General features: G+C 48.5%; 1 protein-coding gene across 2 annotated transcripts in view; it reads left to right on the forward strand.

Annotated features, from left to right (window-relative positions):
- Positions 1 to 21,941, forward strand: part of CLUH (clustered mitochondria homolog) — a 256,366-nt gene that overhangs the window by 199,506 nt on the left and 34,919 nt on the right. For both annotated transcript variants that reach the window (XM_082246213.1, XM_082246212.1), the window contains exons 20-22: positions 7,419 to 7,499; positions 7,609 to 7,734; positions 7,961 to 8,082. In XM_082246213.1, the coding sequence (XP_082102339.1) occupies positions 7,419 to 7,499; positions 7,609 to 7,734; positions 7,961 to 8,082 (329 nt within the window). The remainder of the gene's footprint in view (positions 1 to 7,418; positions 7,500 to 7,608; positions 7,735 to 7,960; positions 8,083 to 21,941) is intronic.

The following is a 21,941-nucleotide window of genomic DNA, read 5'->3' on the forward strand; positions in this document are numbered from 1 at the left end:
CCAGTGGTCACCCCAGTCAGCCTACGAGCGCGTGCAGGCCCTAGCTCCGCGCTGGGTCGGCCGCGACATAGTCCCACTGGACAGGGACTGACCCTGCGAGTTAAACATCTCGCCTGGACGCCGACGACCAGTAGGGTCATGGCGTCCGTATTGGTCGACAGCCCCCCCACCTCGGTAGAGAGGGGTTCTGTCAGGAGTTGGCGCCCGTCTGTTCCGGTATGGTGAGTAAAATGCTCCCCCTCTCCCCCTGTCGGGTTTGTGGGTGGACGCGGGCCCCTCCCTGGGATGACCGGACCTTTATAATCCTGGATCCCCCCCCCTATCCTATAACAGGTGTCACAGATCCCCCTCTTGAGGGTGATTTAGTGAATAGGAACCAGAAGGCTTGGTTTGGGAGCTGACAATCGGAAGTCACTATGAGGGGCACTGTAAGGGACCATGACTGAAGTCAGTGGCTGGCATTACTGTTAGGATGGCCATGTAAGAGGGTGATGGCATCTTACCTGATACACAAGGTGCAATACAGGCCGATGCCTGTGCCTGGACTACCGCCATCCGCAGGCTGCCATCCTCCCACAGGCCGTACACCTCCCGCAGGCCGCACAGGCCGATGACTACCTTCCGCAGGCCGCAGCAGGCCGCTGCCATCTTTCCACAGGCCGCCACCATTTTCCCGCAGGCCGCGCGGGGCCGCCATCTTGGCGTAGCCTCGTGTCTCCAGCATGGGGGCGGCCATTTTGGAGATGACCAAACACCTCGAGGAGTAGTATGGGAGGCGCCGGAAGGCGTGTAAAGGGGCGGAGCCGTCTCCTTTTACCCAGGAAAACGAGCCAAAGACTTCCTGTCTGTAACAGACAGTGCTGGGAGCAGGTTGATAGAAACTTCTGTGCATCAGGTGGTGAGCCTTGGGGTCTCTCTCTCTCTCTCTCTCTCTGTGGGGTCCAAGCAGGTAACACTGAGGGGCGCTGTTGGGCTGGGGGACTACGAAAAAAAAAAAAAGTTTTTTTCTTTGCAATTATTTTTTTGTTTGCTGGCAAGTGTCTTGAATAATCATGGACCCTGCCACACATGTATCCCCACCTGATCCCCTCGAGGTGGCCGCAGGACCCTCCAGTACCCCACTTGTGATTGATGCATTATCAGCAGTTTTGGAGTCTTTGGTATCCCGGGTGGAGGTGGCTTGTCAGGGACGGAGGTCAAGGAAGCGACCCCCGCCTACCCCTATTTCATCTGACACTTCAGATACGTATTCTGAGCTGGTCACTGCAGCTGCAGGTCCCTCTTCTGGGGCTGCTGTCTCCTCAGACAGTGAGGAGGACGTTTCTGCCTCCGCCATAGCACAAGAAGAAGCTTTGGTGGACGCACTAGTCATGTCTGTCCGAGAAACCTTAAGTCTTGAGGTTACACCGGCAGAGGTAGCTGACACTGAAATTCCCTTTGGTACCAGCAAGCCTACCAAAATGGCGAAGGATTTTCCCTTGCCCCAATGTTTTGGTAATCTAATTAAAGAAGAATGGGATTGTCCAAAACGAACCCCTGCTATTTCCAAACGCATTGCTAGGCGCTATCCGTTTGAGGAATCCCTCCTTAAAAAATGGACGGTACCACCAGCAGGGTTCGTACGGTCCTTGAAAACCTGGAAAAGTTATGGAATTTTGAGATGACACTTTCCAGGCCTGGAAAGGTCATGGAAAAGTACGATTTTAGAAATGTTTTGGAAAAGTCATGGAAATCTGGGGAGGAGCGGGGGGGAGCGGCGGGGGGAGCGGATGCTTAAAACTTTTATTGCAAATGAATTATTTTATTTTATGTGTTTGTGCACATTGATTTCCGGGTCCGCAGCAGCCGAGGAGTAGATCATGCACTAAGCACCAATCGCTGGCAGCGGGGAGGGCCGGGCCGCGGTTTGCCTGGATGTGACTGGCCAGCAGCAGCAAACCAATCACAGGCGGCGGAAGCGTCACTGGAGGGCGGGCCACATGAACGTGATGATGATGCGGAAGGGGGCGGTAACCGTTTCAGTTACCGCACCCCCGCGTCATCACGTTCATGCGGCCGGCCCGCTCTCCAGTGACGCTTCCGCTGCCTGTGATTGGTTTGCTGCTGCTGGCCAGTCACATCCAGGCAAACCGCGGCCCGGCCCTCCCCGCTGCCTGTCATTGGTGCACGATCATTTCCTCGGCTGCTGCTGGCCAGTGACCGACCGTAGGGCATGTTAAAAATAAATGTAAATAAATAATTAAGCATCCAATCCTGAGTCGCCTTTCTGTGAGAACTCTTTTCTGCCTCATGGGACTGTTAGGTTTGGCCTAAGAATAGTAAGCGCCGCATTTTGTCCAGCTGCACCTTCATGTCTGCCACCTGAACAGCTTTATTTGGGCAAGCAGGAGCACCACTGTTCTTTCTCCCAAAAGTAAGTGCCGCATTTGTGCACCATCAGATCTGTGCCATCCATACCAGTCTGCCTGCACCTCATGACTGTTGCTTGGGCCTAAAAGATTACTGTGCTGCATTTTGTGCATCTCACTGTCTGTGCCATCCATACCAGTCCGCCTGCACCTTATAATGACTGTCGCTTAGGCCTAAAAAGATTACTGTGCTGCATTTTGTGCATCTCACTGTCTGTGCCATCCATACCAGTCCGTCTGCACCTTATAATGACTGTGGCTTGGGCCTAAAAAGATTACTGTGCTGCATTTTGTGCATCTCACTGTCTGTGCCATCCATACCAGTCCGCCTGCACCTTATAATGACTGTCACTTAGGCCTAAAAAGATTACTGTGCTGCATTTTGCGCATCTCACTGTCTGTGCCATCCATACCAGTCCGCCTGCACCTCATGACTGTGGCTTGGGCCTAAAAAGATTACTGTGCTGCATTTTGTGCATCTCACTGTCTGTGCCATCCATACCAGTCCGCCTGCACCTTACGTTAATCCATTTCTAAGCGGTTCTCAGGGTTTATGTTATGAAACCTTGTTACTGTGCAAGCGTTATTTAAATAAATATTTCATATTCCACTGTACACTACAAAGCTTGTCATTTATATTAGTAAAAATATGCTGGGTGTGACATAGATTTTCTTCTTATTTAACACGTATACATAGACATTTCATGAAACATTAGGTCATGAATATTTACGTGAAGTCATGGAAAAGTCATGGAATTTCATTGGTGAAAATGTGTATGAACCCTGCACCAGTGGTGGACCCACCAATTTCCAGACTAAATAAAGCCACTGTTATCGCGTTGGAGGACGCTCCGTCCTTTAGGGATCCGGTGGATCGAAAAGTGGAAGCGGAATCCCGCTCCATTTTTTCCCTGATAGGGTCACTATTTAGGCCAGTGATTGCCATTGGTTTAGTTTCACAAACATTGACAGAATGGACCAAATTGTTACGCCGGGACATAAAGGGGAGAAGCATTCCCCCGGCAGTATCAGATTTGCTGGAGCAGATTATCCAAGGGCTACAGTTCATCTGTGACGCCGCTCTGGACGCCACTCCCTTGCTAGGGCATGCATCTGCTTCAGCAGTGGTCCTCAGACGCGAGTTGTGGTTAAAGTGCTGGTCGGCGGATCAAGGTTCCAAAAAGACTTTGGCTAATCTTCCTTTTCAGGGGGATCGCCTGTTTGGGGCCACCTTGGATGAGATTATAAAGGATCTCACTGGGGGTAAGAGCACTTTTTTACCACAGACTGCTAAAGGTAAAGGACCTCGTAACAGGCGAGGACCTTCCTTTTCCGCTCATAAGAAGTTTGTTCGTTCCACCTGGGCGGGCGATAAGGGAAAGTCCTCCAAAGCCCCTTCAGGGGGTTTCAGAGGGCGCTGGTCGGGTAAACAAAAGCCCGACTCAGCCAAACCTGAAGATAAGACAGCCTGAAGGTGCGCCCCCACCCATCTCTGGGGTAGGGGGACGTCTTCACCGGTTTCCGGATCCATGGCTTTCCAGAATCCCGGACAAAGGGGTTCGCGGGGTCATACGGTCGGGATACAAGATCGAGTTTCGATCACTTCTACCGGTGCGATTCTTCCCTTCCAATATTCGACTATCCCCGGATCGCTTAAAAGCTTTGCGGGGAGCAGTAATGGACTTGATGCAACAGGGAGCGGCAGTTCCCGCTCCTTGAGCAGAACGTTTTCTTCACTTTTTCAAAAGATCATTCCTAGTTCCCACCAGGAGATTGAACGATCAGGCCCTGGGACTGATGGTGGCCTTCTTAGAGGCAGTACCGTATGCCCAGTCGCATACCCGAATTCCCCAAAAGGAGATTCTTTTCAGATGGAATCGGAATCCCGATTCTCTGGACAATCGGATCCGGTTGAGCGAGTGGACCAGGGATTCTCTGGTCTGGTGGCTTCGGTCTCCGATGCTCAGCCAGTCGAAGTAATTTCTTCCGATAGAATCCAGGTTACCGATAAATGTATTGGAACTGAGAGCGATCAGACTTTGTCTGATTTACTGAACCGAGCAGCTCCAGGGCAACCCGGTTTGGATTCAGTCGGACAAGGCCACGGCCGTGGCTTATGTCAATCACCAAGGGGGCACCAAGAGTGCCCTGGCGGCCATAGAAGTGGCCAGCATTCTTCATTGGGCGGAACGGTTTGTTCCGGCTCTCCCCGCGGTATTCACTCCGGGGATGGAAAATCGGCAGACAGATTATGTCAGCCGTCAGATTCTGGATCAAGGGGTATGGCCTCTTCATCCAGAGATATTTCACCAGCGATGCCTTCATTGGGGCACCCTGGAGGTGGATCTGTTGGCAGCTCGGCTCAACAGGAAGGCGCGGAGGTTTGTAGCCCGCTCCCGAGATCCTCGAAGGAACGCAGCAGACGCGCTGGTCGCCCCGTGGGGACAGTATCAGCTACTGTATGTCTTCCTTCCTCTCAAGTTGCTGCTGAAGCTTCTTCGCAGGATAGAGGTGGAGGGAATTCCGGTTATCCTGGTAGCTCCGGACTGAACTCGTCGACCCGAGTACGCCGACTTCGTCAGGCTGGTCGCGGACGCTCCTTGGAGACTTCCTCTCAGGGAGGATCTGCGGTCTCAGGGACCGATCTTCCATCCTGCTTTACAATCGCTGGCTTTAACGGCCTGGCTATTGAGACTCAGGTGCTGAAGGACAAGGGATTGTCCACTTCAGTTATTCCTACTTTAATTAAAGCAAGGAAAGCGACTTCTAGAAAAGTCTATCATCGCACATGGAGGTCTTATATTGCGTGGTGTGAATCCTTTGGATTCCCTCCACGTGCCTATTCGGTGACCCGAATCTTGGCTTTTCTACAACAGGGGGTTGAGCAGAAGCTGGCCTTGAGTACTGTCAAGGGTCAGGTTTCAGCGTTGGCAATTTTCTTTCAGAAACCTTTGGCTACCCATTCCTTGGTGCGGAATTTCATCCAGGGGGTGCGGCACTTGGCTCCGCCAGTGCGCGCGCCCTTACCGCCCTGGGATCTTAATTTGGTGTTGACGGTTCTTCAGAAACCTCCCTTTGAAAATATCAGGGAGATTCCCTTGCTTACGTTATCCCAGAAGGTGGCCTTCTTGGTGGCCATTACTTCTGCACGCAGGGTGTCAGAACTGGCCGCATTATCTTGTCGTTCCCCATATCTGGTGGTTCATAGGGATAAGGTGGTTCTTCGTCCGAATCCATCCTTCCTTCCTAAGGTGGTTTCAGAGTTTCATCTGAATGAGGACATTGTATTGCCTTCCCTGTGTCCTAAGCCCAGTCATCCTCGGGAGTTTGCGTTGCATTCCTTGGATGTGGTTCGGGCAATCAGGGTATACCTGAAAACTACGGACTCGTTTCGTAAAACTGATTCACTTTTTGTGATCACAGATGGCCCCAAAAAGGGGTTGCCTGCGTCTGCCGCGACTATCTCCAAATGGATCAGACAGACGGTGGTACAGGCTTATTCAATTAAGGGTCGGAATCCTCCATTCCCTGTTAGGGCGCTTAGTGCTTCCTGGGCCTTCCGCCATCAGGCGTCAGTGGTCCAGGTTTGCAAGGCGGCTACCTGGTCGTCGGTTCATACCTTTACAAAATTTTATAAAGTTGATGTGATGGCATCGGCGGATGCCTCTTTTGGCCGCAAGGTTCTGCAGGCCGCAATTTGAGGAGACCGTTGGTCTACCTCGAGGGTTTTTTTCTGTTGGATTTTCAGTTGAGTCTCATCCTTTGGTTTGATGAGCCTTTAAGACTTCTAGTCGGCACCGGTTGGGCCTTCTGGATTTAAATTTTGATTTCTGTTATCCCACCCCTCATTTGTGGCACCGCTTTGGGACGTCCCGATTTGATATTAATCAAGAGGACTGCGTCTGTCAATGAGCGACAGAGAAAAATTGATTTTTGTAAAATCTTACCGTAAAATCCTTTTCTCTTAAGCTCATTGACAGACGCAGTACCCGCCCCTCTACTTTTGAGTTGGGTTGGGTTAAATTCTCTGACACTGCTTTGTGACATAACTGACATCCTGTAGCAGGGAGAGAGAGGATAATACCCTCTGGGACTGCCCCTAAGGGGTGGCCAGAACGTTTTCCTTCTGCCTAGTGTCCTACTCCTGTAGAGGGCAGTATAACCCGATTTGATATTAATCAAGAGGACTGCGTCTGCCAATGAGCTTAAGAGAAAATGATTTTACGGTAAGATTTTACAAAAATCCATTTTTACTGTTTTAACTCCCAAAGAATTTGTAGAGCCTATATTGTGATTTCTACACATTTGCCACTTTGCACAGTCAGACTGGCAATGCCTTTTTCTGATTCAACCGTAAAGCTTCCCTCATTACTTCTGCCTCTAGGCCCCTCATTGGACAGGGATTAGCATAATCATCTCTGTCTAGTGAGAAGGAAGAATTATTGCTAAACCAGGAAGCAGCCGTGTGATTTCAAAGACTAGCAAAAGTGTGTAGCATAAGAACGGGCTGACATCCTTTTGCAGGTAAACCATAATCCTAGAACTCTTTCAACTGTGTATTTAGCCATTTTCCTGAGTTCCAAATGTATTCTCTATTTATTATCCATGCTAATGAATACCAGTCACCCAATTTGTACCTACCCTAACAGAACATGGAGTTCTGCAAAAGCGAATAGTGGGACATGATTGATCCATATTAAAGTGCAATCACTTGCTACAGGGACCTGACTTTCTACTTGACTGTATGGAGGGGAAAAAGGCAACTGTTTTTAAAAGTTTTTCCAATGTATCACAAAAAGGTATCTCAAAATATTCACTGGATAACAAGCTCTTCTACTTGCTGATCCAGTTATATAGGAAACATATGCTTGCTCTTAGTGATGCACAAAAATCTGCCTTGTGACACCAGAATCTCCTGCTTAAAATGCAAAACAGTTTGTTTTTCAATATATGAAGTTTGTTTTTCAGCATATTATTGTATAAATGTTACTTTGTGCATTGTCTTTAAAGGCCTTAAGCAACCAACAGAAAGCAGTTCTAATGAGTGAAAGAATACTGAGTATTGAACATCCCAGCACCATTCAGGAATATGTAAGTGTAACATGGAACCAGCCTTCTGGCCGCCTTTTCCATTACCAGCCACCATCTCATACTTTGTATTCTGTTGTGTTGGCTGACATTCATATGTGTTTTGTTGTAGATGCATCTAGCACTGTACTGTTTCGCAAATAACCAGCTCTCCACTGCGTTAAATCTGCTGTACAGGGCTCGTTATCTCATGCTGCTTGTATTTGGAGAAGGGCATCCAGAAATGGCACTTTTAGATGTAAGTATAGCATTCCACAGGAGGTATATTTGCTACTTTGTGGCATTGGTGTGTCTGTCATTCCACTTCACTCAAAGAGTTTTTTTTCTTGTGCTAGAACATTGTGATGCAATGACACATAGGTGGAACAAGACACAAATTGTCTTCAAATCATGTTTGTGAAAATAACTCTGTGTAGTCTTGTAATTTTAATGCTAAGCCAGATTTGCGTTCCGTGTCTCGGCAGAGTAACATTGGCTTGGTGCTACACGGAGTAATGGAGTATGACCTATCCCTGCGATTTCTGGAGGACGCTCTTGCCATCAACGCCAAGTATCATGGAGCCAAGTCGTTGAAGGTTGCACTCAGGTGATTGATTAGATTAACTTTTCTTATATATATGAGCAAATGGGTGTTCTAAAAATGCTCATCTTAAAGTGATATTAAATACATAACCAAAAATGTAAACTATTGCAGCTTACCAAACATTAGATTTGGTGACTGTTTACTTTTTTTTTTTTTTAAGGCTTTTTTTCCACTCGTTTTTTACCTGGTGATCTGGCCATTAACACACTTCCTGTATTAGAATTCCCCCACTCTGGATAAAGGAGCACAATGGGCCCCTTTGCACAGCAGCATTGTTAATCGGGGGAGGGAAGTGTTAGATATACTAGCAGATTTAAGTACACTAACAAATTGAAGCCAAACTCCAGCCAATACTTTATAAGCAGTTACAGCCAAGTTTTATTTCTTTGGGATAAAGGTTTTAGAGGAATAAATACAAGCTAGCCATTGTAAGCACACCTCTCAGTGGTAAATGCTTTGTATCCTCCCTATAAACCGATACATCTGGATCTACTTTGTTCTTTTGAAAAACAACACACTTAGTGGCTGGATCACCAGATAAAATTAGAGGAAAGAAAGCCTAAAAAATAAAACAAATGCAGCAATCACATCTATGAATTGGTAAGCTGCATAATAATACCCGTTTGTGTTTAATACTGCTGTAATTGTACAGTACAGGATACAATATGTATGCACCATGGGTTATAGGCATGTACCTTTAGCTGAATGGACATTGGCAACATTTTGGAGAATATGCCCCCTAGTTGCCCCCCTTTTAACTCTACCCCACTCCATGAGTCCTTAGTTTTGTGCTATTGTCTAAAGGTGATGGACCTATTCTCCTTTACGGAGAAAATCACCCATAGCTTAACTAGTTTATTTTTCTTTGTATATAAATGTCAGCATAGAAGCAGTGTTTCTAGATTAGGGCAACCTCAGGAAACCTTGCAAGCAGTACCCAAACACCACACTGTGAGGATGGCCTGTAATGTTGTTTTGGTCACTGATCCTGCATAAGCGCTCACCTTTGCATTTGGTGCAGTGCATTAATAGCCGCAGAGTGCTATATAGGTCCAGGTCCATCACTATGAATTCCAGTCCCTGAAGATCCCTTTGGGAGTATCCCCACCATGACAGGCAAAGTCTGCCCCTTGTATACCATCCAGCAACTTGTACAGTAAGACAGGGTCTCCCTGTTTCTCTGACTGATACTGAATAAACGTGTTTTGTTACATCACATCACTGGTCGCACACTTTAATAACACTTCTGCCTAGAGCCCTTTTAGCGGGTGGGCAGCTGCAGCCCTCCAGCTGTTGTGGAACTGCAAGTCCCATCATACCTCTGCCTCTGGGAGTCATGCTTGTAACTGTAGGTCTTGCAATGCCTCATGGGACATGTAGTTCCACAACAGCTGGAGGACCACAGTTACCCCCATTTCTCTATCGCCCATTGACAGGCGCAGCCTCCATCTTCATTAGCTGAATGTTTTATACTGCCCCTGCAGGGGTTGTCTAGGCAGGAAAAAAATTTAAATATACATAACCATGGGCCGTCCCCACAGGCATAACCCACACTCCCTCTGCTCAGCAAACCAGTTTGTTCCTGCCTAAAGGAGGAGTAGGACCTAGGTTTCCTGCTGGGACTCCGGTCTCAGTTTTTTATTCTTTTCAGAATATTTTGTTTTATTTCTTTTTACTCTTTACTAACTTTTCTAGCTAGTGTTCAGGGGGATTCTCCTGGTGATCTGCAAGCAATGCCAGCTGGGGTTTCGCACTGGATAATCTAGATCCTTATGGTCCCCCCAGCCTGGCCTACGAGTGTGAGCAGATTATAGTCCCGCACTAGGCCTCGCCATGACGGTGCCCCTTTCCCGGATGGGGACGAGCCTGCGAGTGGTTGACTCGCCAGGACGCAATGCCCTCGAATGCCCTGAGTCACAGTGTACCCCTCGGCTGGCAGCACCCCCACTTCGGATGAGAGGTCTGCCCGGAGCGGAGCCCACCTGGTCCATGGTATGGTGAGTAAATGTGACCCCCCCCTTGCCCCTGGTGGCCTTGGGGGGGATGTGGGCCCTCTCCTGGGGATAATAGGACCTGTACTTCCTAAAAGATCCCCCTGGCCTGTCGGGTACCTTGCACCTGGGTATCTGTGCCCTGTCTCCCTCTCCCGCCCCCACGAGGGGCAATGTAACTGTGGTGCCTGGCGTCTTGAGGGGGGTGGCATTAGTACCTTGTTGCTTGCTGGGTCTTGTTGTAGATCCTTGAGGCCTTCCCTGTGGGGGTCCCTGGCCGCATGGCATGCCGTGGGCGCCGCCATCTTAAGTGTGGGCAATGTGTATATTTTTCCCAGTGAGTTGTATGGAGCAGCCATTTTCTCTGAGATTCCTATTATTAAAATGCATTGGCAACCATTCCTGGCAGTCCTATTTAACTGCACTAGCAGCATGACCTTTTACATCCAGGCCGAGGTCACTTCCTGTGATTCTTCTTCCTGCTACAGGGCGTTCAGGAGGGTTCTCTCTGGAGGTGGTACAGTACTGGGGTCCTTGTGGGCATATACCTGCAGCATCTGCTGTTAGTGTATATTTAAGGGGGACTCTGCAGACCGCTGCGATCAGCGGTGGGAAGCGCGATCGGCCTTTGGCTCTCGCAAGACCCAAAAGTCTGGCAAAGTTTTTCCCTGTCCCGAGACTTTTCATGATATTGTGAATGACCAACGGTGGCGCGTTAAGCACGTGCTAGTTGTGCTAAAACGATTTAAACGCTGGTATCCTTTTCCTGATCAGGTCTCCAATTGTTGGGCGGTGCCACCTAAGGTGGGCCATTCTATTTCCAGGTTGAACAAATCTACCATTGTGCCTGTGCCCCAGTTTTTGCTGATCCGGTGGACAGGAGGGTGGAATCCCTTTCTCGCCATCTTCACGTGTTGGCGGGTTCCATTTTAAAACCCCTCTTTGTGTATGTTTTGGTATCGCAGACAGTTACGGCATGGATTAGGGTTCTGAAAGGGAACTTGGACCCTGATGGAACTTGTGAAGCAGATGGCCAAGGCCCTGGTGTTCCTGTGTGATGGTCCCTGGATGCGGCTCCCCTGGTGGCCAGAGTTTCGACTGTGGGGATTGCCCTACGGCGCATGGTTTGGCTGAATTGCTGGTCGGCTGACCAAGCTTCCAAGAAAGCCCTGATGGATCTGCCTTTTCTGGGAGAGTGTTTGTTTGGCGACTCACTGGATGAGTTGATCTAGGGTCTAACTGGCGTGAAGAATACTCTTCTTTCTCAATCCTCTTAAGGTAAAACACTTCGTGCTAAGCAGGATCCTTCCTTTACTGCTCATAGATGTTTTTTTTGTGCCCCTGGGGCACAAGAAAAAGGTAAGCCTTTCAGAGCTTCGAGAGGGTCTAAGAAGCACTGGGGCGAGTCCAAGAACAATCAGTCCGGTGCTGCGGACAAGTCCTCTTCGGTATGAAGGGGTGCCCTCACCAATTTCTGGGGTGGGGGGACGTCTGTGCTTCTTTCAGGAATCCTGGACTTCCTTTGTTCAAGACAAATGGGCTGCAAACTGAATTGTTCCGGGTACAAAATCGAATTTTGGTCCCGGTCGGGGGACAGGTTTTTTTTTTAAGTCAAATCTTCACCTGTCTCCACAGCGTTTGAAAGATCTTCGGGAAGCTTTGCAGGACCTCCTGGCTCAAGGAGTGATTGTGCCAGTTCATTCACAGGAACGCTCTCAAGGTTTCTATTCAAACCTGTCCACAGTGCCTAGAAAGGAGGGCAAGGTGCGTCCAATCAATCCTGGATCTCAAGGCTCTGAACTGCTTTGTGCGGGTGCATAATTTTCGAATGGAGTCCATTCGGTCAGTGGTGGCATCCTTGAATTGGGGATTTTCTGGCCTTCATCGATATCAAGGATGCGTATCTCCACGTTCCCATATTGGAGGGACATCAGCGATTCCTCCGCTTTGTGGTGGCAGAGGAGCATTTTCAATTTGTGGCGTTATCCTTTGGTCTCGCCTCTGCTCCCAGAGTTTTTATCAAGGTCCTGGCCCCTGTGCTGGCCTTGTTACGTCAGAGAGGAATCTAAATTTTGGGATATCCGGACAATCTCCTGTTGCGAGCAGACTCTCATTCGGATCTGTTGGACAACATCTCTATTACAGTTCAGACCCTTCAAGAATTCGGGCGGACGATCAATTTCAAGAAATCTACTTTATCACCATGCTTACGCGTCCCTTATCTGGGGCTGACTCTCGACTCCGCTCGTGCAAAGGTCTTTCTCCCCTTGGACAAACTTCAGAAGTTGCAAAGGGCGATCAGGTTGCTGGTGGAAGCCGGTCAGTCCTCCCTGGGGACCTGCATGAGGGCCCTGGGTCTGATGGTGTCGACCTTCAAAGCGGTTCCTTTTGCTCAGTCTCATTCCAGGCCTCTGCAGAAAGAGATTCTGGCAAAATGGCACAGGGACCCTCATTGGACTGGAAGATTTGTTTGAGTCCTCTCACAAAGTTGACCCTAACCTGGTGGATCCGGTCTCCTGCTTTGTGTGCCTTCCTGCCACTGTTCTGGACGGTGGTCACCACGGAAGGCCAGCATGTCAGGCTGGGGTGCAGTGCTGGGGAAGCTCTGTGCCTAGGGGATTTGGGCGTCAGAGTCCTCCTTGCTGATCAACATTCTGGAGCTCAGAGCGATCAAGCTTTGCCTGTTCCACTGGACGAGCCGGCTACGCGGTTCTCCGGTTTGGATACAGTTGGACAATGCCACGGCTGTGGCCTACATCAATCCTCAAGGGGGCACCAAGAGTGTCCTGGCGGCCAAGGAGGTGGCCGAGATTCTCGTTTGGGCGGAAGCCAATGTTCCAGCTCTTGCCGCAGTCCACATCCTGGGTGAGGAGAATTGGCAAGCGGATAACCTGAGTCAGGTGTTGGATCAATGAGAATGGTCCCTTCATCCAGAGGTGTTTCACCTCCTGTGTGCCCGGTGGGGGGCTCCGGAGGTGGATCTGTTTGCATCTCGCCTCAACAGAAAAGTCCAGAGGTTTGTGTCCAGGTCTCGGGATCCTCTGGCCGACATCAGACGCTCTGGTGGCTCCTTGGAGCCAGTATCGGCTGATTTATGCCTTCCCTCCGCTCATACTCCTGGCAAGGTTTCTTCGCCAGGTGGTGGTGGAAGGCATTCCGGTCATTCTGGTGGCACTAGACTGGCCTTAGTGATCTTGGTACGCAGAACTGGTAAAAATTATCGTAGATCCTCCATGGAGACTTCCTCTGTGGGAAAATCTGCTGTCTCAGGGACCGATCTTCCATCCTGCTTTACGGTCACTGGCTTTAACGGCTTGGCTGTTGAAAGCAAAGTGTTGAGGGATAGAGGCCTTTCTGGCTCGATAAGTCTTACCGTTTTGAAGGCCAGGAAGTCAACGTCAAGGAAGATCTATCATCGTACGTGGAAATCGTATATTTCATGGTGTGAATCGCTGAAGCTGCGCCCTCGCTTGTTTTCTATAGCTAGGGTTTTGGCCTTTTTAAAAAAAGGGGTTGAGCAGCACCTGGCGTTGGGCACTATCAAGGGTCAGGTGTCGGCCTTGGCTATTTACTTCCAACGTCCATTTAGCTACTAATAGCTGGATTCCCACTTTTATTCAGGGGGTGCGTCTCCGTTACCCCCCGTGGGATCTCAATCTGTTTTTTCTGTTCTTCAAAAGCCTCCTTTTGAGAATATTAGTGACATTTCTCTGCTTTCCTTGTCACAGAAGGTTGCCTTCCTAGTGGCTATTACTTCTGCTCGCAGAGTATCTGAATTGGCGGTGCTGTCCTGTCGTTCACCTTATTTGTTGATCCACAGGGATACAGTGGTTCTCCGACCTAATCCGTCTTTTCTCCCTAAGGTGGTGTCGGATTTTCATCTTAATGAAGACATCGTGTTGCCTTCCTTATGTCCTAAGCATCCCAAAGAATTTGCTTTGGATGTGGTTTGGGCGATAAGTTTTTCTGACAAGAGTCCTTTAGAAAATCTGACTTTCTCTTTGTCCTTAAGGACAGTCCTCGCAAAGGTTTGGCTGCATCTGCTGCGACCATTTTGAGGTGGATCAGGCAGATGGTTGTTCAGGCTTGCTCACTCAAGGGTCAGGTTCCTCCTTTCCCTGTGAAGGGAGGAGGCGCTGAGTGCCTCTTGGGCTTTTCGTCATCAGGCCTCTGTTGTACAAGTTTGTAAGGCAACGACTTGGTCGTCTGTGCACACCTTTACAAAATTCTACAAGGTGGATTTGTTGGCATCTTCGGATGCCTCTTTTGGCTGCAAGGTTTTGCAGGCTGCTGTTTCGTAAGAGAATGTTTTTTGTTTCTCTTGGGGGTCTTTAACCTGGGTGAGCTCCTGTTGTTTGGTTGAGCTCCATGTTACCCAGTGGGCTAAGTTAGCCTTGGAGTTTACGTTGCTTTCTGGTTGCGTTCTTCCCACCCCTCATACCTACATTGTTTTGGGACGTCCCATTCAGCTAATGAAAATGGAGGCTGCATCTGTCAATGCACGATAGAGAAAACAAGATTTTTGTAACATTTTACCATAAAATCTTTTTCTCTGAAGTCCATTTACAGACTCAGCACCCGCCCCTCTGATATGGGGTTGGTTTTTTCTTCAATGCTTACAACTAAACTGGTTTGCTGAGCAGAGGGGGTGTGGGTTATGCCTGTGGGGATGGCCCCATGGGCGTGTACATTTCATTTTTCCTGCCTAGACTACTGCAGGGGCAGTATAACCCATTTAGCTAATGAAGATGGAGGCTGCGTCTGTCAATGGACTTAAGAGAAAAAGATTTTACAGTAAGATCTTACAAAAATCTTGTTTTTGCCTTTTAAGGTACTTTGATGCTTACTCTCACCCTTTCACTACAACCGGAAAATCGTCTGTGTTCGGGGTGGGGGGGGATTGTACCTGCTGTGGTGGCTCCTGCCAGGGCCCGCCGTCCTGCCTGGGTCTGTCCTTGAGGTTTTGGGATTCCTCCTGGGTCCTTAGAGGCCTCATGGTGCTTCGCCGGGCTGCCATTTTGCTGTAACAAGACAAAAAGATTTCCAAGCTCTCCTTACCGACCAATCTGCGACCAACCGAATTGACCTGTCCAACAGTACGTGTTAAAAACAGGGGTTTAGTTGCACACATTTGCAAATACATACGTAAGCCACAGAGCCCCGTCAAGGCACCCCATTATCTGTGGTCCTAACTCTAAATTCTGAGAGTCTACAACAATGGAAGCACATGCATTTAATGGACAGGTGTGTAGACAGATATACCTGAAGGGAGCCCACCCCTTCTTAAAGGCACAGGGGCACGATGAACATCCAGCCTATTGCACAATGGCAGCAAAGATGTCAGTGCGTTGCCTGGTCAATATAGTCTATAACAAAAACAACTGGTTACTGTCCACACCTGTAACTGGTCTCTGCAGCAAGGAGCATTGGAAGGGTGATGCATATAACAAGACAAAAAGATTTCCAAGCTCTCCTTACCGACCAATCTGTGACCAACCGAATTGACCTGTCCAACAGTACGCGTTAAAAACAGGGGTTTAGTTGCACACATTTGCAAATACATGCGTAAGCCACAGAGCCCCGTCAAGGCACCCCATTATCTTACATAGTTACATAGTTACATAGTAGGTGAGGTTGAATAAAGACAATAGTCCATCCAGTTCAACCTGTGTAGGTGTGTGTGACTGTAATCATCTAACATAGCCCTCAATCTCCTGATCCTTGAGATGTAAGTCTAAGAGTCTTTTGAAAGTCACCATACTACCCGCAGAAACCACCTCTTGTGGTAGACAATTCCACAATCTTGTAGCCCTAACAGTAAAGAACCCCCCACGTTGCCTGAGGTTAAAACGCTTCTCCTCTAATCGCATTGTATGTCCTCGAGTCCTCATGCAATTCCTTCGAATGAACAGCTTTTCTTCTAAGCTGAGATCCCCATTAAGATATTTATAAATTGCTATCATGTCCCCTCTCAGACGTCTTTTCTCCAGGGAAAATAAATCGAGCGATTGCAGCCGCTCTTCATAGGTAAGGTCCTCCAACCCCCTAATCAGTTTAGTTGCCCTTCTCTGGACTTTCTCCAGCTCCAACACATCCCTCCTGAGGACTGGCGACCAGAACTGGACAGAATACTCCAGGTGCGGTCGGACCAGAGTTTTATAAAGTGGAAGGATTATAGTCTTATCTCTGGAATACATCCCTTTCTTTATGCATGCTAATATTCTGTTGGCTTTGGAAGCTGCCGCTTGGCATTGCATGCTGTTGCCTAATCTATCATCAACTAAGACTCCCAGATCTTTCTCCATTTTTGATTCCCCCAAGGGTTCCCCTCCTAACGTGTATTGTGTTTTTATGTTTTTGGTCCCCAAGTGCAAAACCTTACACTTCTCCACATTAAACCTCATTTGCCATGTCGTTGCCCACTCCGTAATTTTGTCCAGGTCATTCTGTAGGATATCTGCTTCATGCTGTGCAGTTATTGCCCTGGCCAATTTTGTGTCATCTGCAAAAACTGATAACGAACTACTGATCCCTTCCTCAATGCTGTTTATGAATAAATTGAACAAGGTTGGTCCCAGGACTGAGCCCTGGGGCACCCCGCTTACTACCTCAGACCAGTCTGAGTATGCGCTGTTTATTACTACCCTTTGGACACGGCCTTTTAGCCAATTCCGTATCCAAGAGCAAACCCTGCTGTCGATACCTGCAGACCTTATTTTATAAATTAAGCGCTTGTGGGGAACTGTATCAAACGCTTGTGGGGAACTGTATCAAAAATCTGTGGTCCTAACTCTAAATTCTGAGAGTCTACAACAATGGAAGCACATGCATTTAATGGACAGGTGTAGACAGATATACCTGAAGGGAGCCCACCCCTTCTTAAAGGCACAGGGGCACACTGAACATCCAGCCTATTGCACAATGGCAGCAAAGATGTCAGTGCGTTGCCTGGTCAATATAGTCTATAACAAAAACAACTGCCATTTTGCTGTAGCCTGTGTGCCATGTTTGTGTAGTCCAGCGGTTTGCTATTGAAAATAGCGGCAGCCATGACAGTGGAGCCCCTGTGGGCGGCGATTTTGGCGTTGGGAGCCCCTCCTCATCCCCTGGTGCTTACTCCTGGATCTTTTCACTTCATGATTGCCGCACTTGGAGTGCAGATTATCCTGGAGGCTGCAGGTGTCTGTTTCTGCTGGGTGGTGAGTCTGATTGGGGTTCTCTCCTTCTGTGCTGAGGATCACTCGGTGCTTGTGCCTGGTGACTGGGTGGTGCTGCCAGTAAGCGATTTTATAGGCGTTACCCCTATAAGGAGTCCCTTCTTAAGAAGTGGAATGTTCCACCGGTGGTGGACCCTCCGGTTTCATGATTGAACAAGGCAATCATGGTTCCGGTTTAAGAGTCCCCGGCCTTAAAGGATCTGGCTGACAGAAAGGTGGAGGCTGTGGCCGCAATATGTACTCTGGCTGGTTCAGTGCTGAGGCCGGTAGTCACCATTGCCCTGGTGTTGCAAACTCTGACAGAGTGGGCTAAGCTTTTATGCCATGACCTGGAGGGAGAACAACTCCCCCTTGCCTCTGCTGAGCTGGTCCAGGGACTGCAGTTTATCTGTGATGCCTCTTTGGATGCGGCTCCCCTAGTGTCTCAGCTCTCTGTTTCGGCAGTGGTCCTTCATCGTGTCTTTTCATTCATATGCTGGTCTTCTAAAAAGGCCTTGACTAATCTTCCCTTTTAAGTAGATCGCCTATTTGGAGCTACCATGGAAGACATTAAAGGTCTCACAGGGGGAAGAGTACCTTTCTTCCGCAGGCTACTACGGGCAAGGAACCTTGTTGCAGACGTGGGCCCTCCTTCTTGGCTCATAGGTTTTTTCATCCCTCAGGGTCGACTGACAAGGGCTCGTAGCTTTTCAGGGCCTCCTCTGGAGAGTCCAAAAGAACCTGGTCTGGCAAGCCGAGATCCGGCTTCTCCAGACCCGCAGACAAGGTTCTTTCAGCATGAAGGTGGGCCCTCACACGTATCAGGGGTGGGGGGATGTCTTCACTGGTTCCCAGACCCGTGGATTTCCCTGGTACAAGACAAGTGGGTCCACAAAGTCATTCGGTCCGGATAAAAGATCGAGTTTCGCTCTTTTCCCCCAGCAAGGTTCTTTCCTTCCAACTTGCGCCTATCCCCGGACCGCTTACAGGGTCTGTTTTGGGGCGGTACAAGACCTGTTGCTTCAAGGGGTGATTGTCCTAGTTCCGCCTTCGGAATTTTTTCAGAGTTTTTGCTCAAACCTGTTTACAGTTCCCAGGAAGGAAGGCAAGGTGTGTCCAATCCTGGACCTCAAGGAGCTGAACTGCTTTGTGCGGGTACAGAAGTTCAGAATGGAGTCCATTCGCACGGTGGTGACATCCCTGCATCAAGGGGATTTTCTTGTCTCTATCGACATCAGGGAAGCTGACCTTCACATTCCAATATGTGACGGTCCCCAGCGCTTCCTCTGCTTTGCCGTGGGAGAGGAGCATTATCCGTTTGTAGCATTACCCTTTGGTCTCGTCTCTGTTCCTTGGGTCTTCACAAAAGTGTTAGCCCATGTGCTAGCTTTGTTACGCCAATGGGGGATCGTGGTACTGGGCTACTTGGATGACCTCCTTCTGCGAGCAGAGTCTCCTACTGCTCTGGTGGACAATCTGAAAATCACCATATGCACTCTGTGGGAGTTTGGATGGATTCTGAATTTTCAGAAGTCTGCCCTGTTTCAGGGCACAAAGCTGGACTATCTGGGTCTGACTCTGGTCTTAGCCTTGGCCAGAGTGCTCCTTCCTCTAGACCAGGGGTCCTAAAACTTTTTAAACAGGGGGTAAGTTCACTGTCACACGGACACTGTTGGGGGCCGGACTATAGATTGAAAAAAATACGAACAAATTCCTATGCCCATATTTTATTTGTAGTGCACAAAAAAAAGAAAAACAATACAATATTTGTACACCCCTTAGGAATAAAGTGCTCAGTGCAGAATAAATATTATAAACGACTGCTCATATATATATAAAATCATAAAAAAGCTGCACACAAGTGTCATAAATCATTTAATGCCTGATGGCAGTGCCAGTGATATACAATGGCGGTGAACAATAGTGTTTTAAAATATGTCACTGACAATAGATAAAAGAAATATAACACCTTGCAAGTGGTGATATTTAAAACTGAGGTAGAAATGTCTGAAACTGTGATACCAATAGGTAACACTCTCACCCTATTTCCCTCTTCTGGGCCAGGTGTATAGTAGATAGCCACAGAGAGGGGGGTTCCTATGGGTCCGGGGTTCCTTCAGGCTAAAGCGAGCCACTCTGGGAGCTGCCTCCCTCCGATATGACAGATCTGTGGTGCTCAAGCAGAAATAGGGACCCCAATGACGTAGTATACAATTATAGTACATTGGCAAGTATAAGAGAACTCCCATTCGGACCGATCACTTCAGCTTCAAAAAATACTTACGCGTTCCATGGCCCGAACCACTAAACCGGAAGTGACGTGTGGCATACGTAGCTCCGTCCTATGCGTTTCGTCGTCAGATGTCTACTGGAGCGGCATATATTATTATTGTCCTATTCCTCCCTCTTGTATATAGAAGTGAGAGTCTAGCAGTCCTAATTTATCCCTTTGTCATTTCCAATTATGTATAGCTAATCGATTTTTAATTCACCATTTAATTTATTTGGGGTGTTAAGCTTATGCTAGAATTACCTATGTTATCTAGTTCTCCATTATTGAAGTGGAGTTCCAGTCTGTGAAAAAAAAAAAAAATCAATAAATCCGCTGCTACAAATACTGTAGCTGCTAACTTATAAGAATAGGTCCCTTACCTGTCCAGGGATCCCGGGATGTCGGCACCCCTAGCCGATTCGTCAGTTAGCTTTGGGTGCCGGCATCTGTAGTAAGGGAAACAAAGTGAAGCCTTGTGGCTTCACAGCCTGTTTCCTAATGCGCATGCACTTTGTGAATGGTCCCGCCGTCTTCTGGGACCTCTGTGTGCCCAGAAGGCAGCGGAGGGAGGTAGGAGGGGCCAGACATGACTTGAATCGCCATGCAGCGATCTTTATATATATATATATATATAAACAAACTTTTTATTCGTATTTTGAAAAAGGATTAAAAAAAACAATCATTACACATTTAACAATCTGATACAGAACATTTCATATAAAATTTCTAGTATAATCCTCTCTCTCAAAAAAAAAAAAAAAAAACTCCCACATCCCCTCCTATTCTATCCTCCTCCTCCCTGACAGATACGCTTTCTCTTTAGCATCAAATCTCATGACCCTGACCCTGTCCTCTAAGGCCCGGGTATTTCTGCGTCTTAAACTACCTCAGACGTTGGTCTCAAAGGCCAAGCATATTATATATCCCTCAGAATTTTTGAACTTCAGCCAGTCCCCCCAGATATCAAAATATTTTCCAAGGGAGTCCTCTGCTGTAAACATCATTTCCTCCATGGATCTCACCCATTCCACCTTTACAACCCATTCCCTCATACTCTGGACTTCTGGCGATCGCCAGAGTCTCGCTATCAGGCTTTTGGCCGCATTCAATAAGTGTGGCACTAGCCTATTCTTAATCCAGTCACCTTTTTCTCCGTGCCGTGAAAGAACTCCATGGTTCCACCTAAATGTAATCTCCTGTAATCTCGTAAATTACCTTAGTGATCCCCTCCCAATAAACTTGTATCTTTGTGCACTTCCACCAAGGATGCGCAAAGGTCCCAGGGGTTTCACATCCCCTCCAACAAGTCGGGAATATTTCCGCACTGAACCTTCGCACCCTCTCCGAAGTGACATACCACCTGGCAAAAAGCTTATAGCACATTTGTTGTCCTTACATCCACTGATGAGTAGCAAGCTAATCTCAAGACTTTCCTCCTCTTTTCCTCATTCCAGAGGCGTCCTAATTCCTGCTCCCATTTCCCTAAATATGGCGGATATACAGGTTCTACTTCCCTTAGTAATATCTTATATTTCTCTTTTGTCCACTGACGGACGTAGCTGCTGTTTTAAATCTTAGGCGGTTGGTAATAGCTCCTCCCACCAGGAGTGACCAGGCAGAGCCAAAGGCTTTAACACGCCCAGGGGGCGTACACCCATGCTATTACCCTCGGCCTCACGGCTGCATTATCAGTTTTTTGCTGCCTTGTCTCAGGAGTGGCCAAACAGCTCCCTGCTGGGACATTTGTCCTAGTTTCATTTTTAAATGCCTTAAAGGGAACCTTTTTTTTCTCTTGGATTTTTTTATTTTGTTTTTAATGCTGCTGTCTCCCATTCCTGATGGATATGCTGGCTGGTTTTCGGACTGGCTATATGAGAGCCTTAAGGTCTCCCAGTTTGTGCCAGTTAGCGCTTGCCGAATGTAGCTCTGCGCTGGGTCTGCACAGCGACTATAGTTCCATGGACAGGGACTGGCCTGCGGGGATATCGCACTGGGACACACACACCTGGCATGCCGGAGTCGCAGCGTACCCCGCGGCCTACAGCGCCCTCACTGCAGTGCAGAGGCTGCCTGTCTAAATGGACGCCCACCAGCAGCGTGGTTTGGTAAGTACTGTCCCCCCGTCTGGTTAACGGGCCTGGGGGTGGACATGGGCGACCTCCTGAGGTGAGTAGGTCTTTAGGTACCCACTCCTGATTTTCACCCCCCCCCTTTATATGCGGGTCTCCTGGGATCCTTCCCTCCTGCCATGACCTCTCCCTACCCTGATGGACCCCAGGTCACTGATTTAGTGGGGGGGGGGGGTTCCTTTAGTGTAGCGGCACCTGTGGGTGCTAAGCAGGGTAGTGGATGGGGGCTTAGGGGGTGAGTGGGCTGCACTGACCACTACAGGGGGGGGTTTCT

The sequence above is a fragment of the Pelophylax lessonae genome (genome assembly GCF_965119305.1).
Source record: "Pelophylax lessonae genome assembly, chromosome: 2".
Classification (NCBI taxonomy): domain Eukaryota; kingdom Metazoa; phylum Chordata; class Amphibia; order Anura; family Ranidae; genus Pelophylax; species Pelophylax lessonae.